This window comes from Miniopterus schreibersii (assembly GCF_964146895.1).
Source record: "Miniopterus schreibersii genome assembly, chromosome: 2".
Classification (NCBI taxonomy): Eukaryota; Metazoa; Chordata; class Mammalia; order Chiroptera; family Miniopteridae; genus Miniopterus; species Miniopterus schreibersii.
In genome coordinates this window covers 105,486,094-105,501,474 of record NC_138102.1, presented here as the reverse complement: position 1 = coordinate 105,501,474, position 15,381 = coordinate 105,486,094, and the positions used below count along the sequence as shown (strand labels likewise).

The following is a 15,381-nucleotide window of genomic DNA, read 5'->3' as shown; positions in this document are numbered from 1 at the left end:
ACATTGGAAACCATGAGTTCACACTGAGACTTTCATTTCCAATCCAACGCCATAGGATTCATTCTAGTATTTTTTTACTTTGCACAACACTTTTTTTTAAAAATATATCTTTATTGATTTCAGAGAGGGGAAGGGAGAAGAGAGAGAGAAATAGAAACACCAATGATGAGAGAGTCGTTGTTGATCAGCTGCCTCATGCAAACCCCTCGACTGGGGATCGAGCCTGCAACCCAGGCATGTGCCCTGACCGGGAATCAAACCGTAATCTCCTGGATCCTAGGTCAATGCTCAACTGCTGATCCATGCCTGGCCAGGCTATTTTGCATATTTGTCATTCCCCTTTACTACAGTGAGAAACCTGGCTGCCATTATCTGTAATATATTTGCATATTTTATTAGTCTCTCTCTCTGTATGACAATCTCCTATCACAGCTAAGGCCCTCTCCCCCGTGTGTCTGAATGTTATACAACAAACTATAAAATTTGTTTTATCAACTAAAATATAAAAGTAGTAGAAGTTTAAAATGATTAACACAATGAGTTTTAAATATAAAAAAGCTGAGGTAGTAGAGCACTTTCCTCTGAGTGCACAGTGTCCCCGTACTAATCTGTATGTATATCTATACTATTTTTCTAAACGTTACAGCTATAAGGATTTAAAATTGCTTGGGTGAAGAAAATAAATAGTGTTCTAGCTTTTATTAACTCAGTTCTCTAACATATCATTAGCTTTTGTTCTTTTCAGACTTTTTCTCTTCCTAAATGTTTCTTTGTCATTGCTGGCTTTCCTGCCTAACCCCAATAAATTTGTTTACTCAAATGCTAAAGGAGGGTAACTTAGCTTCTATTACTCCTGCAGTTTTGTCTTTATTGATATAAAGGATTAATTGCACTAGGGTCAGTGTCATCATTGCCATTGAAGCACCATTGGCTTATAATCAGCGATTTTTTGTTTGTTTGCTTAAGATTGCAACTGTGTGAACAGTGAAGAAGAGTTAAGCTATCTTAAACTCAGGGCTTGCTTTTGCATGAAAAATAATAACGTTGCTTAACATGCTCAGATTATTTGTAGTTTTTATTTTGATATGCCTGTGTAAAGGAAAATGCTAAGCAGAGGATCAGAAAAATCTCACCAGTCTTTTCTCATTGAAGTTAGTACCTTTAAAATTTTCTCTTAATATATTTTTTCTTATGCCATTGATTGTTATATAATTATTTTTCTTATCATCATTGTGCCTGGCCCTTTTTGCGGTAATTATCCATTATACTTTTTAGTCTAGTGTGTTGAGCAGTTGTTCCTCTGCTGCAGCGGAAAATTCTCAGGGATACTTAGCTTGAAACTCTGTGGCATAGACGTCCTAATACTTTGTCTTAAAAGGGGACAGAGGTTTTCCAGAGCCATGCAGATTTTGTGACCTAGATACTGGCTCCCTTTTTCATTTAGGACAGTATCTTTTTTAACTAAAACTTTGTAATTTACAATCTTAAGTAATATTAAGTCAGTTCTGTTAAATGATAGCATTTGCTAGTAGTAATTTCCAATGGCAGATAAATCAGCAAATCAGCAAAAACAGGTTGAATTTTTTAAAGGCTTTAATTGTATCTTTCCTTTTTTGTATTTTAAAATCGTGTGCTTTTGCAGTGCTCTTGGGATTCTTATGACATAGTGTGTGAAGGAAATTTTGAGCAATTAATAAAAGATGACGGTGGGTCAATAGTTGCCTTCATTTTAACAGTTCATCTAATCATGAAGAACGTGAGAACTGGATTTGACAGATTTGCGTGAAAGGAACTAACTTCTGAAAGGTTGATTGGTTTATTTGTGTTTATAATAGCAAATAAGGAAATATAGTGTTGATGAGGACATTTATTTATTGAACAGATTTGTGGTAATTAAATGGGTTACTTTCAGTTTTCCATGTGGTGGCATATCACATAATGATTCCGTTATAAGTGTGTGTATGTATTTTAAACATTTACAGATTAACGTGGGCCATGTGTTTTGTCTCTTGCTTCTAATTTTCTCTTCTACTGTTTGAAGAAGAATTCTGTTTTTTTTTAAGTAGATAAATAGATAATTGATTCATAACCATTATTCTAATTAACTTTCATAAATGGTAAAGTTTCTTTTGGGGGTTATGTTATCAGGTTGTTTTTTGTGCCCCCCCCCCCCCCAATTTTGCTTCGGTGAAGAGTTATAAGCTGTAATCCAAATGAATTGAAGGGACTGTTGAGATGATCCAGTCACTGGTTTTTGAAAATTTTTTTAAAGCTGCAGACCTCTTTTTTCAAACAAATATTTTGATAACTAAAACTTATTTTAAGAAGTAAAATAAAAAGGCAGAACTGTTCTTATTGAGGCAGAAATGGGGAACCCAGATCCCCCAGTATTGTTCAGCCAGGCATTCCCAGAAGATGCTCTTCAAACCCCCTAGGTTTCAGAGTCTGGTTTGGTAAGCCACTAATCACACCTTTTGATTTTACAAACAACAACAATAGTAACTATCATTTATTGATCATTTACAATGTGATAGGTACCCTCTTTATATATAATCATAGTATGGATTAATAAATTAAGACTCAGAGTGTTTAAGTAACTTTGCTGAAGTCATCCTCATAGAACCTGGAATTGAACCCAAAGGCAAATCTTTCTTGGTCTGTGTTCTCCACTTAACCTAGAGAAAGGGTCCTATTACTTCTTTTAGTTTCTGTGATACTGTGTTTTCCTATTTCTATCCATTTTTCTGACTGCTCTTCTTGACTTCTTTGCCAGCCTCTCGTACTATCCATTCAATGGAGGATTGGTCTTATGGCTGTCTCTTCTTGCTCTATTTTTTTTCATAGGTAGGCTCATTTACTATTGTGGCTTCAGTTAACATCTGTGTATCAAAGCCTCCATTATCTTTAGCTCATATCTTTCCTCCAGACCCACAGTCTCAGTTTCTCACTTGAAACCTTTTCCTCAACATCTCAAAGACACTTTAAATTCAACTCATGATCTTGTCTCAATTCTGGTTGTTTCTTATCCCCCCCCCCCCATTTTTATATATGGTACCATCACTGGTCCAGGGTGTTTAAGTCAGAAACTCCAGGATCTTCTTTGATTTTCTCACTCTTTCATTTCTCATCCTGCCAGTCAAGTCCTGTTGATTTTTTTTCCTCCCTCACTAAGTATTTTTCTAAGCCAGGGGTGGAGAATGTCTGGCCCATGGGCCGTATAGGGCCCATGAAATCACTTGGTCTGTCCCTGCCAAGACAACCGCAGGCCCGACTCAAAGTTCAGTAAATCTCGGAGCTTTTTTCATAGCTAACTTTTAAATTGATAATTTTGTATGACCCGCAAGTGATGTTATAAATATCCAAATAGCCCTTGGCAGAAAAAAGGTTCCCCACCTCTGCTCTGTGTATCCATTTTCCACCCCTATGGCTACTTTCATAGTCTGGTCTTCATCATTGTTAGCTTAGATTATTGCAACAGTTTTCTAACTTTCCTTCAATCTTTCTCTTTCTGCTTAATGTGCAGTCACATTGCAGCCAGTTTTAGTTTTTTAAAATACACATGTGATGTTTGAATTCTGGCTCCACCACTCACTAGTTATGTGACTGTTGACAAGTTGCTAAGTCTCTCCAAACCTCACTTTCCTCATCTGTAAAATGGTTATAATTCTTACCTCATGTGACTGTTGTAAGAATTTAATGAGGTAATACATGCTTGGCACGTGGCAAGCACTTGATAAATGTTAGTGATGCTGATGCTGATGCTAATTCTCTGCTCAAAACTTTACAGTGGCTTCCTATTGCCCTTAAAGCCCATTAAAACTCTTGCCATACCTTATTAAAGTCCTTTGTGCTTCAGTCTCCTCAATTCTTCAAATGTGCCATGGCCCCTCCTTCTTCAGGGTCTTCACATATATTGTCCTTTCATAGGAAAGTGTCTTTAAATAGTTAACAGAAGTTAACTCATTCTTCAAATCTCATTTAGCCCCCAAATCACTTTCTTAGGTATACTTTCCCAGTTTACTAAACTTTCTTAGGTAAACTTTCCCAGTTTCCCAGTTTACTAAAATACTTTAGTATTTTTTCCCAAGGTAGGTCAAGGTCTTTTTGTTATGTGTTCACTTAATACCTTGAATTTGTGGCTTCTCTTCCTGTTTGCAATTATAATTGTGTGTGTCTGTATATGTGTGTGTGCATTTTGATTAATGACTACCTTATCTACTGTTGTTTATCTTACCTACCCTTATGTGGACACAGATCATGTTCATTATGCCTATCTACCATGGTTTTTCAAGCAAGGAACATAATGCCTGACACATAATAGCAACTAAAATATTTTTTCCATCAGTGAGAGATTATATTTTAGTATTTTTCCTCTAGTCTTCAATGTTTGGTAAAATAAATAAGTAGCTTTATTTTACAATGCCAATTTTCCCTATACCACGGGCATCAAAGAACTTGTAAAAGCTGTCAGAAAAAAGAAAGTTCATATATTTACTTCAAAATTATTTTAAACATTAGTAACTGAATCACGTATCCCTGTGTGACTCACTTTTCAAATACCTGATACAAAAGGAAACCTATTTGTTTATTTTTTGCAATAAATATGAAAGAGACAAAGGGAAAACTGTTGAAACTGTTGATTATTGTTTTCAAATCTTCTGGGTCCTTATCTCTAAGATAGTATTATAGAAATCTTTGAGATCAAAATTTTGGTAGTAAGATTAAAGTAGTTGCTTTCTGTGGGGATTCTCAGGGTAAGATATCATTTTAGGATATAGGGTGAAAAGAGGAGAGAAATTAAAATTCTTCCCAATCTTTTCTGTTTCTTCTCTTATTCCTCTTTCAGAGAGAGAAGATTCTGTGGTTAGAATTTTTTCTTTTAAAAAAAAATTCTCATGCTTCCAGAATGAAGCTAGGGCTCTGATAAGCAACTTCATAATTAACTACTTTGAAAATACTCTGCCTATTCCTTACGGAGGGAATTGAAAACACATAATTTAGCTTTTTAAAAATTTATTTTAAAAAAGCAACTTAATCCATTTCTACAAGAAGTTTCCTTCTAGGAAAATGGTTGTATGATTAATGAAAAATATTATATGATTGAAGATTTTATAGATAGGAAAATTCCATGCTGGATATCTGATTCCTTTTATCATCAGTATTACGTACCTCATTCTGTATTAAATTGAAAAAGGTAAGTTTAAATGACTGGTAAGGTTTAAAACACTGTACTACCTAGTAGTTTCATTTCTGTGTGGCTACTTGAAAGAAACTTTTACATATGTGCACAAGGAGATGTATGTACATGTTTATTATAATAGTGAAAAAGTGGAAAAATATCTAACTACTCTTCAGTAGGTTAGTAGGTAAATTAGTATTTACTTATAAAATGGAATGTAAGTACACCATCCCTTTCTCCAAAATACTGAGGGCAGATGTATTTTGGAATCTAAATTTTTTTCAAAATTTGTAAATAATTGAATATATATACTGTACATTGTGTAACACTCCCACTAAGGTCTGAGCAGTACCCAATAATCAAATATATTAATATATTTATAGTAAAACTTACTAACACTCATGTTAAATTGGATAAATAGATGAGAAATAGCTTCATAGCTGCTGAGTCAGGTTTTCCCATTAAAGAAGTTTAGAAAAAAATTTAGAGCTTTTTGGATTTTAGAATTTGGATAAGAAACTATGTGAACCTGTATTATGCAGCTGATAAAACGAATGACCTAGAGCTACATGTATCAGTGCGGATAAATCTCAAACACATTTTTTAAAACATTGCAATATGATTGACATATAACATATTAATTCCAGGTACACAACACAGTGACTCAGTATTTGTATGCGTTGCAAAATGATCACTACAAGAAGTCTAGTTAACATCTGTCACCATACATAGTTACAGAAAAGGTTTACTCCCTTGTGATGAGATCTCAGCAGCTTTCAGATATGCAGTACAGAATTAACTATAGTCGCCATGCTGGACATTACATCCCCAGCATTTGTTTATTTTATAACTGGAACTTTGAACCTTTTGACCTGTCTTCACCCATTTTGCCCACCCCCCACTCCCTGCCTCTGGTAACCACCAATCTGTTCTCTCTGTCTATGAGCTGTTTTTATTGTTTTTTGTTTTGTGTTTGTTTTGTTTTTTCTTTATGTCAAATTTTAATTATATTAGTAGTGTTTCTAACTTGATATCCAAATATCTCTCCCTTAAAAGTATACTGTCAGCTGCAGTGGTGATAAAAGATTTCGGTCATAGACAGATATTCCAATAGCAAGTACAGTGTGGTACCTGCAAATATGTATTCAGCAGCAGTTAAATGTCATTTTGAAAATCATGGTAACAAATGTATTTAATGGGGTTTATGTGATAGAATTGGTTACAGTGAAGAAATTTATTTTCCTTTTAAATACCCCCATGAAGTTCCATATGGTATTCTTATTTGCTCTCCACAGCGCTGCTAAAACATAAAGCAATCTTTTGATTAATAAATCTAAATTGATTTATTTTGTTTCTTAAAATTTTCATTAATTTTTAAAGGTTTCTTTTATGTACTTAACATTTTACAGTAGCATGTGCAAAAGAGTTTTAGACACACTTGATTTGAAGGTTGCCATGAAAAATATTAGGGGATTGTATACAATAAATACTTATTTTACTTTCAAGAAAAATACATGATTTTCTCTATAAAATCCTTTACTTTTTGTTGTTATTGTTATTATTTTTAATTGATTTTAGAGAAAGGGGAGGGAGGGGGGAGAGAGAAACATCGATCATTTGCCTTCTGCATGTGCCCTGACTGGAAATCGAACTCTCAACCTGGGCCTGTGCCCTGACCAGTAATCAAACCCACCACTTTTTGTTGTTGTAAGGGACGACGCTCCATCCAACCAAGCCACATTGCTCAGGGCTTTCGTTATTTTTATCCCCAGGTGTCCTTTTGGTCTTATCAAGGCTTTCTTTCTCTGTTTTTAATTAGACTTTATTAAGATTTGTTCCTGTGTAGAGAAATTTAGTTAAATATTATGTTTATCTTATAGTCACCAGGTTTGCTGCTCTTAATGAATCAGATATTTTATCTATGATTTCTACTAAATTTTTATCTTAAAATCTCTAATGATTGTGTTTCTTCCTTTCTAATTCTTATACCTTTTATTTCCTTCTCTTGTCTTACTACACTTGTTCTTAGTATCTCTAAAACAATACAATAGTAGATTATTATAGTCTGTCAGTTGCCTAGTGTAGTCAGTTTCATTCTTGTTTGCTTGATAGCTGTATTTGGTTTATTTATTTATTTTTGCTTTTATCCTGTTATTTAAAAAAATTTCTCAGTTACATTTGACATACAATATTATATTAGTTTCAGGTGTACAATGTAGTGATTAGACATTTATATAACTTACAAAGTGATTATGCTGATAAGTCTAGTACCAATCTGACATCATACATATTTGTTGCAATGTTATTGATTATATTCCCTATGCTGTACTTTACATCCCTGTGATTATTTTAGTTATTGACAATTTGTATTTCTTAATCCCTTTTGACTTTTTCATGCATCCCCTCAGTCCGTCTCCTATCATTCAACCACCAATTTGTTCTCTGTGTCTGTGACTTTGTTTTTGTATTGTTTATGTCTTTTGTTTTTGTTTTTAGATTTCATATATACCTGAAATAATACGGTATTTGTCCGGCTTTGTATGACTAATTTCACTTAGAATAATACCTTCTAGGTCTATTTATGTTGTCTCAAGTGGCAGAATTTCATTCTTTTTTATGGCCAAGTAATATTCCATTGTATATATGCGCCATATCTTTATCCACTCGTCTATCGATAGACACTTAGGCTGCTTCCATATTTTAGCTCTTGTAAATAATGCTGCAATGAACATAGGGTTGCATTAATATCTTTTCAAGTTAGTGTTTTGTATTTCTTCAGATAAATAACAAGAAGTGGGATTGCTGGGTCATATGGAAGTTCTGTTTGTAATTTTTTGAGGAAACTCCTGTTTTCCATAGTGGTTGCACCAATCTGCATTCCCACCAGCAGTGCATGAGGGTTCCCTTTTCTCTACATCCTCATCAAAACTTGTTGTTTGTTAATGTATTGATAATAGGTATTCTATTGATAATAGGTATTATGACAGTTGTGAGGTGATATCTCACTGATTTTAATTTGCATTTCTCTGGTTAGTGACATTGAGCATATTTTCATATGCATTGGCCATCTCTATGTCTTCTTTGAAGAAGTGTCTATTCAGGTCCTCTGCCCACTTTTTAATTGGTTTGGGTTTTTTGGTGTTGAGTTGTATGAGTTTGTTATAAATTTTGAATATTAACCCCTTATCAGATGTGTCATTGGCAAATACATTCTCCCATTCAGTAAGTAGTATTTTTGTTTTGTTGATAGTTTTGTTTGCTGTGCAAAAACTTTTTAGTTTGATGTAGTCCCATTTGTTTATCTTTTGTTTTCTTTCCCTTGCCTGAGGCAATATATCAGAAAAAATATTGCTAATAGAAATATTCGAGATCTTACTGCCTGTGTTTTCTTCTAGGAGTTGTATGGTTTTGAGTTTTATATTTAAATCATAAATCCACTTTGAATTTATTGTTCTATATGGTGTGTAATTTTATTTGGTAATTTTAATTGATGAATTAATGTTATTGTATATTTATTCTTGGTGAGAAAAAGCAATGCTTTCAAGAAAAAGATTGATATCTTTGCATTAATTTTTTTTCTATTTAAACGTTGCTATAAACTATGTTCAAAGAAAAATGACAGACTTGGGAATATATTTGTAACATACACAGCAAGCAGAAGGTTATTTAAGCTCTTAAAATGGATTAGGAAAATAATTAAATGTCCCAATAGCAAAATTGGCAAAGAATAAGAACAGCTGAGTTGCAAAGGAAGGTATACAAAGTGCCAGTAGATGTGTGAATAGATATTCAGCCTCACTTGTAATCAAAGAAATGCCAGAAAATGAAAGAAAGAAAAACCCATAGTTGTTAAAGGTATAGGGAAATGGCCACTCCCAGACATTGTTTGGTGGAAGTTTAAATCTCTACAGACCCCATGAGATATAATTTGGAATATGTATCAATATTGTAACTGTATATCCTCTAATCTAGCAATTCTACCTATGAAAATTGATTTCCAAGAAAAATTTGGGTACATGTGCAAAGATATACATATGAAGGTGCCTGTTACAATAGTGAAAAATGAGAACCAACATAAATATTTATCAATAGTTATAAGCAAATGATTAAATATCCACAACAGTAGAATTCTGTGGTAGGTATTACCACCCTCCCCCTTTTCTGTAAAATACCCCTTACATTATCTTCAGTTTCCCATCTTAATCATCTTTCAAGCGTACAGTTCAGTGGCCTAAACTCCGTTCATATTGTTTTGCAGCCGTCACTGCCGTCCATCTCCAGAACTCTTCATCCTGTAAAACCGAGTCTCTCTGCAAGTTAAACAATAACTCCCTATTTGCGGCTCCTGGCAACCACTGTTCTACTTTCTATCTCTATAATTTGACTCTTATAGGTACCTCATATAAGTAGAATCATACAATATTTGTCTTTTGTGACTGGCTTATTTAATTTAGTGTAATATCCTCAAGGTTCATCATTGTTGCATGTGTCAGAATTTCAATCCTTTTTAAGGCTGAAAAATATTGGTAGGTACTTTTTTTAAAATTTAATTTTTGAGTAGGTAGTACATTCATTTCAAATTCAAGAGGAAGTTAGGAGGAGGCAAGATAGGAAGTGACTGCTAATGGGTACTGGATTTCGCTTAGGGGTAATGAAAGTGTTCTAGAATTAGATAGTAGGGATCGATGTACAACTTTTCATATGTTGAAAACCACTGAGTTGTACACTTTAAATAGGTGGACTCTATGGTATATGAATTATATATCTCAGTAAAGCTATTTTAAAAAATTTTCAATGTCAATCATACCTCAGTTAAAAAAATTTCAAGAGGAATAAAATAAATATAGTACAGTCTTTTATAATTTGTCCTTCAACCATTCCAGTTTTTCTTCTTCTTCTCCTTCTCCTCCTCCTCCTCTTCCTTCTTCTTCTTCTTCTCCTCCTCCTCCTCCTCCTTCCTCCTCCTTCCTCCTCCTTCCTCCTCCTTCCTCCTCCTTCCTCCTCTTCCCCCTCCTCCTTTTCTGCCTTCTTCTTCTTACAAAATAACCATTAGTTTCTTGTGTACTTTCCAGATATAACTTTCCAGATATATTTTAATTTCTTATAAATATCTTTTCCCCCAGTTATAATAAATAGTAATTATTTATTTTTCCCCTCCTTTTTTTTCTTTTTTTTTCTTTTTTAACACAGAGTGGTAGCAAATTGAACACAGTGTTTTGCACCCAAGCAGGAATCTCTGAAGACTATTTTTCTTATTTTAAAAGTTGTTTTTTTTTTAAATTACAAAAGGTTTATATGCTTACTATAGGAGATTTAGACAGTACAAAAAGATATGAAAAAAATGTGAAAGTTACCCATACCCAGAGATAGTCATTGGTAATTGTTTATATCCTTTTAGACTTTTCTCTTCACATATATAGTCTTTTAAAAATTAGAATTGAGATCATTCTGTACTTGCTATTATATTGTCTGCTTTCTTATACTTACATTGTGACCATAGTTTTTATTAGTAAATATAAATCTACATTATTACTTTTTATTGATGTAGAGTGTTGAATTGTGTGGACATTCCTCATTTACTTGTCACCTACTGATATCCACTTAGGTTTGTTTTTAATTTTGTGACTATCATAAACAACAATGAGGGTCTCTGTACATACATCTCGTACGCTTGGCAAATCATTTCTTTGAGATTCTTACTATAACTGCTTTTTTGCAGTTGGCCAAAATTATTCAGTGAGGTATGTTTTAAAATATACACCACAAAGATTTCCATGATATTATTAACTCTGAAGATATGATACAGGTATTTATAGCCTCATTTTAAATATGAAGAATATGAAACCCAGAAGATGGCAATGTGTCCCAAATTACATTGGTAATTAGTGTGAGAACTGGAACTAAAACTCATCTCTTCTGATTGTGGGTTAATATTCTTTTCACTGTGGCCTCGATACCTTAAATACAAAGAGTGATCTTTTATTATTGCTTCTTCATTTCTAAACATAAGATTGTTGATGTAACAACTTTTATTTATTTATTTTAATTAAAAAAAAAAAAGCCTTTATTGATTTCAGAGAGAGGAAAGGAGAGGAAGAGGGAGAGATAGAAACGATCAATGATGAGAGAGTCATTGATCTGCTGCCTCCTGCACGCCTCCTACTGGGGGTTGAGCCCCAACCTAGGCATGTGCCCTGACTGGGAATAGAACCTGCGATCTCCTAGATCAACTGCTGAGCCACACTGGCCGGGCGATAAAACAACTTTTAGATTCCTTCTATAATGTGCTGGAATTTTTTCATTGAGATTTAAGGTTCATATACCTTCATTGGGGGCATAGGCTAAAGATGTGCCCTCTCAAACATTTTAGTAGTTTATCTGCATCTATACGTTCCTTTAATTACTCACCTATATTGTCTTCCCTGTATAAAAAGCTCACATAGTCAAGTTTTGTTTTTGTCTTTTTTAGCTTCAAATTATTGCCCTTGGATAGTACTAGTTTCAGTGGACTGGGAGAATTACTTTGTTTTGAATCTAAGTTCTGTCACTGTGTGATCTTGGCCAGATTATTTAAATCTCTGTAAGCCTAGTGTCATCATCAGTAAAATTGAAATAATAGTATATGTCTCCTAGTGAGGATAAAATGAATTAACACATAAAAAGTGCTTGACACAATCTGGGATGTAGAAACTAAATAAATGCTAGTAGTTAATTATTAGAAGTCATTTTGTGTTTTGATATCCTGTTGTTTTTGGGGTTTTTTTGGTGAAATTTTTTGTATGATATGTTTGTATCCTGTGAATTTCCCATGTCTTTTTCCTCCCTTCCCCTCAGTTCTATATAGTAATACCTTCAATTATTTTGAACAGTGTCTTTATTATGTCATGGCTTATGCAAAGTGAGGAGCTGCTATACTTGTTTCCTTTTGGGAATAAACATAAATTAAATTACTGATATTCTACAGATTATCTCAATCATTTTTTAAGACAATGTAATATGGAATAATGTGGATCCTGATTGGCTGCAGGGTTCTGAGAGTCCTGATAGTTATTTTCTGATTCCCTAATCTGCTCTGTTTTTGCTGCCTGAGGAGGAAAGCTGATTTGAGGTTTTCTTTTTTGTCTTGGTTCTAGCACATGCAAATGACAATTCAGGCTCTCCAGGATGAATTACGGATCCAAAGGGACCTGAACCAGCTGTTTCAGCAAGATAGTAGCAGTAGGACTGGTGAACCTTGTGTGGCAGAGCTGACGGAGGAGAATTTCCAGAGACTACATGCTGAACATGAAAGACAGGCCAAAGAGCTGTTTCTCCTTCGGAAGACTCTGGAGGAAATGGAACTGCGTATTGAGACTCAGAAGCAAACCCTGAATGCTCGGGATGAATCCATCAAGAAGCTTCTGGAGATGTTGCAAAGCAAAGGACTTTCTGCTAAGGCTACTGAAGAAGATCATGAGAGAACAAGACGACTGGCAGAGGCAGAGATGCACGTCCACCACCTAGAAAGCCTTTTGGAGCAGAAGGAAAAAGAAAACAATATGTTGAGAGAGGTGAGTGTCCATTTTTTCAGTTGTTACAACTTACTGTCCTTTTATCATGATTAGTCAGCATCTTGGCCTAGATAAATTTATATGCTCTACTGAGCCTAGTGGAAGGGAATTTTTTCTTTGGTATTTAAGTGGTTCACTGTTTTCTATTCTGATTTGCTCTCTTGTACAAGATGATATTAACTGGTATATATACTGGCTTGATAACTTTCTGGATCTTTCTTTTCCCCTCCTGGTTTCTATAGACTCATTTTGTTTCTAGAGAGTCACAGAATTTTCTTTATTTGTTACTCATCTTTTGATTTGTTCAGAGGAGCAACAAAACCAGAATCAGAGTAGCTAACTGTTGCTCAATTTTAAAATATTAATAAGAGAAAGTAAACGGTAACTTCAGTTTAGGTGTGTTCATAAAGTCCTTGGCAGCAGTAATGGATATTTGCCTTGTGGTTTCCATGGAAACTGTTGCCTTGCTGTAAAATATATGTGATAAAAATCATTTGCTGCCATGGAGGCATAGTGAGAAAGAATGATATATAGGCACACTGTCACTTATTTTTTAGAGAGTAAACTCAGAGTTCAGCTGACCACTGTGACTATTGATAATTTTTCACTTTTCTAGATAATGCTTCATTTTAAGAAAGCATAAATAAAAAATTCTTCTTACACTGAATTAAAGAAATTGACAGCTATAATTCTCTACATGTGGTCAGAGACCTCACATAACTTTCAGATTTGGATAGGGGAAAAAAACAACTTAGAATTGTGTTAGTGCCAGTGTGAATAATTCCTTTTTAAATGAAATGTGAGGAAGGCTGTTGGGAAAAAAAAGGAATATTTCCAAAACAACAAAATAGCAACTTTTAAAATAATACTTTTAAATTTATAGTTTGTTCCACAATTTCTCCTTTTGCCAAAAATCTGAAATATTTAGTGAGGACATTTTTATTTTTGAAAGAGAAATTCATTGTTTCTTAAAATCAATTTTATTATAGAGTAAATCCATTGTAGTTTATTATAGTAAAATTAGAAAATAGATTAGCAAAAAGTTTAAATCCAAGGTATAATTACCCAGTGCTAACTGTCAATTTTCATTTTGTGTATGCAGCTATAAATAATGTAATGTCACCTGCTTTTCTTAATAATTTGTCTGGACTGTCTTTCTTTGTCAGTACATGTAGAGTTTTGTAATTTCAGATGCATTTATAATGTTTCATTGCATTTATTTGAATATCTCTTACTATTGAATATTTAGACCACTATTAATTTTTCAGTATTATAAAATTGTGCTGCACTAAATATCCTTAATCATATATCCCTGTACATTAATTTTTTAGGATAATTTCCTATAAATAAATTTATTCACAGAGTATGTACATTTTTGAAACATTAACTTGTCTTTTAGAGTGATTGGACCAGTTGATCCTCTCAACAACATACACTATATTCTTATGATTAATCTGTAGCAATGTATATGTTATGTTCTTCAAATTACCACATCATACTGTTATAGAAAATTTTCTGTAAATTCCTGTTATAGACACATCCTGAGTTTCAGTTTACTTCAAAGTCTATATTTTAATGAGGTAATCCAGAACCTGGCCATAGGACATTGTTAGAGAAGTTGTAATAATCTCAAACATCATGCAACATGAAAACTGTACCAGCATCATGATGGAGTTTGAATATTACATTTTTACTGCTTCTCTTCTGATTATTTCAACTTACATCTATTCAATTTTGAGTTTTGGGGTTAATAAATAGTAAATTGCTAAGTATTGTGAAAAGCCACCATGTATTCTGGCAGAACAATCAGAATTTTGGTAAATTTGAAAAAGTGGTAGAAAATCCATGAATTTACCACTGATTTTCAAATAACAGGCTCTACAAATATCAAGTTCCACTTATGTACATAATGTGGAAAGAAATATGGGCCTTGTTGGGGAAATCCAAGATGACAGAGGAGTATGTGGAAGCTACTCTTGCCTCCTCCCAGGACAAAACTGGAGTTACAACTAAAATTATGGAAAAATCATCCTGAGTAATCAACTGAAGACTACTGAAGAGAAGTCTAATAATGAAGGATTTACAGAAGAAGCCACACTGAGACTGAATCTGGGACAGACTAAGCTATTTGGCTCTAGAACAGGGGCCATTTTTCCCTCACATGCCTAACTGGAGCAGAGCCCTCCTTTCACTAGGGTAGATCTCGGTCTGTTTGAACCTGATAAACTCTGCTTGCCTCACCCTAATGACTCCAAGAAACCCTGCCCTAACACAAAGGTGTGCAAGCACACAGTGGGTGGAAAGTAGACTTCATATACCAGGGGGCATTTGCTCAGTGGCCTCAGACCCAGCACTGGCACCAAGTTTGAACCTATGCCAGTCTGGTGAACACCACTCGCCCCTGCCAGGTAACTCACTAAGAACCTACTTCACAAAATTTGGTACAGACAGAGGTTCTTTCAGTGACTGAGCCTATGAGGTAGCCAGTAGACAGAGGCAGGCAGAAGCGGATTTAGGGTACCTTGGGACTTTGCTGACCTGTTCCCAGGTCTGGTGCTTGTAAAAGCTGACCTTGGTGAGCATCTTGGTCCTTCCTCCATGTACCCAGGCCCAGCAGAGGCAGCCGCAAACTATCTATTGCTTATGGTTACA

The 15,381-nt window shown here is 34.3% G+C and overlaps 1 protein-coding gene across 6 annotated transcripts in view; it reads left to right on the top strand.

Annotated features, from left to right (window-relative positions):
• ERC1 (ELKS/RAB6-interacting/CAST family member 1) overlaps positions 1 to 15,381 on the top strand; it is a 426,664-nt gene that overhangs the window by 69,809 nt on the left and 341,474 nt on the right. For all 6 annotated transcript variants that reach the window (XM_081130861.1, XM_081130858.1, XM_081130859.1 and 3 more), the window contains exon 3: positions 12,313 to 12,729. In XM_081130861.1, the coding sequence (XP_080986987.1) occupies positions 12,313 to 12,729 (417 nt within the window). The remainder of the gene's footprint in view (positions 1 to 12,312; positions 12,730 to 15,381) is intronic.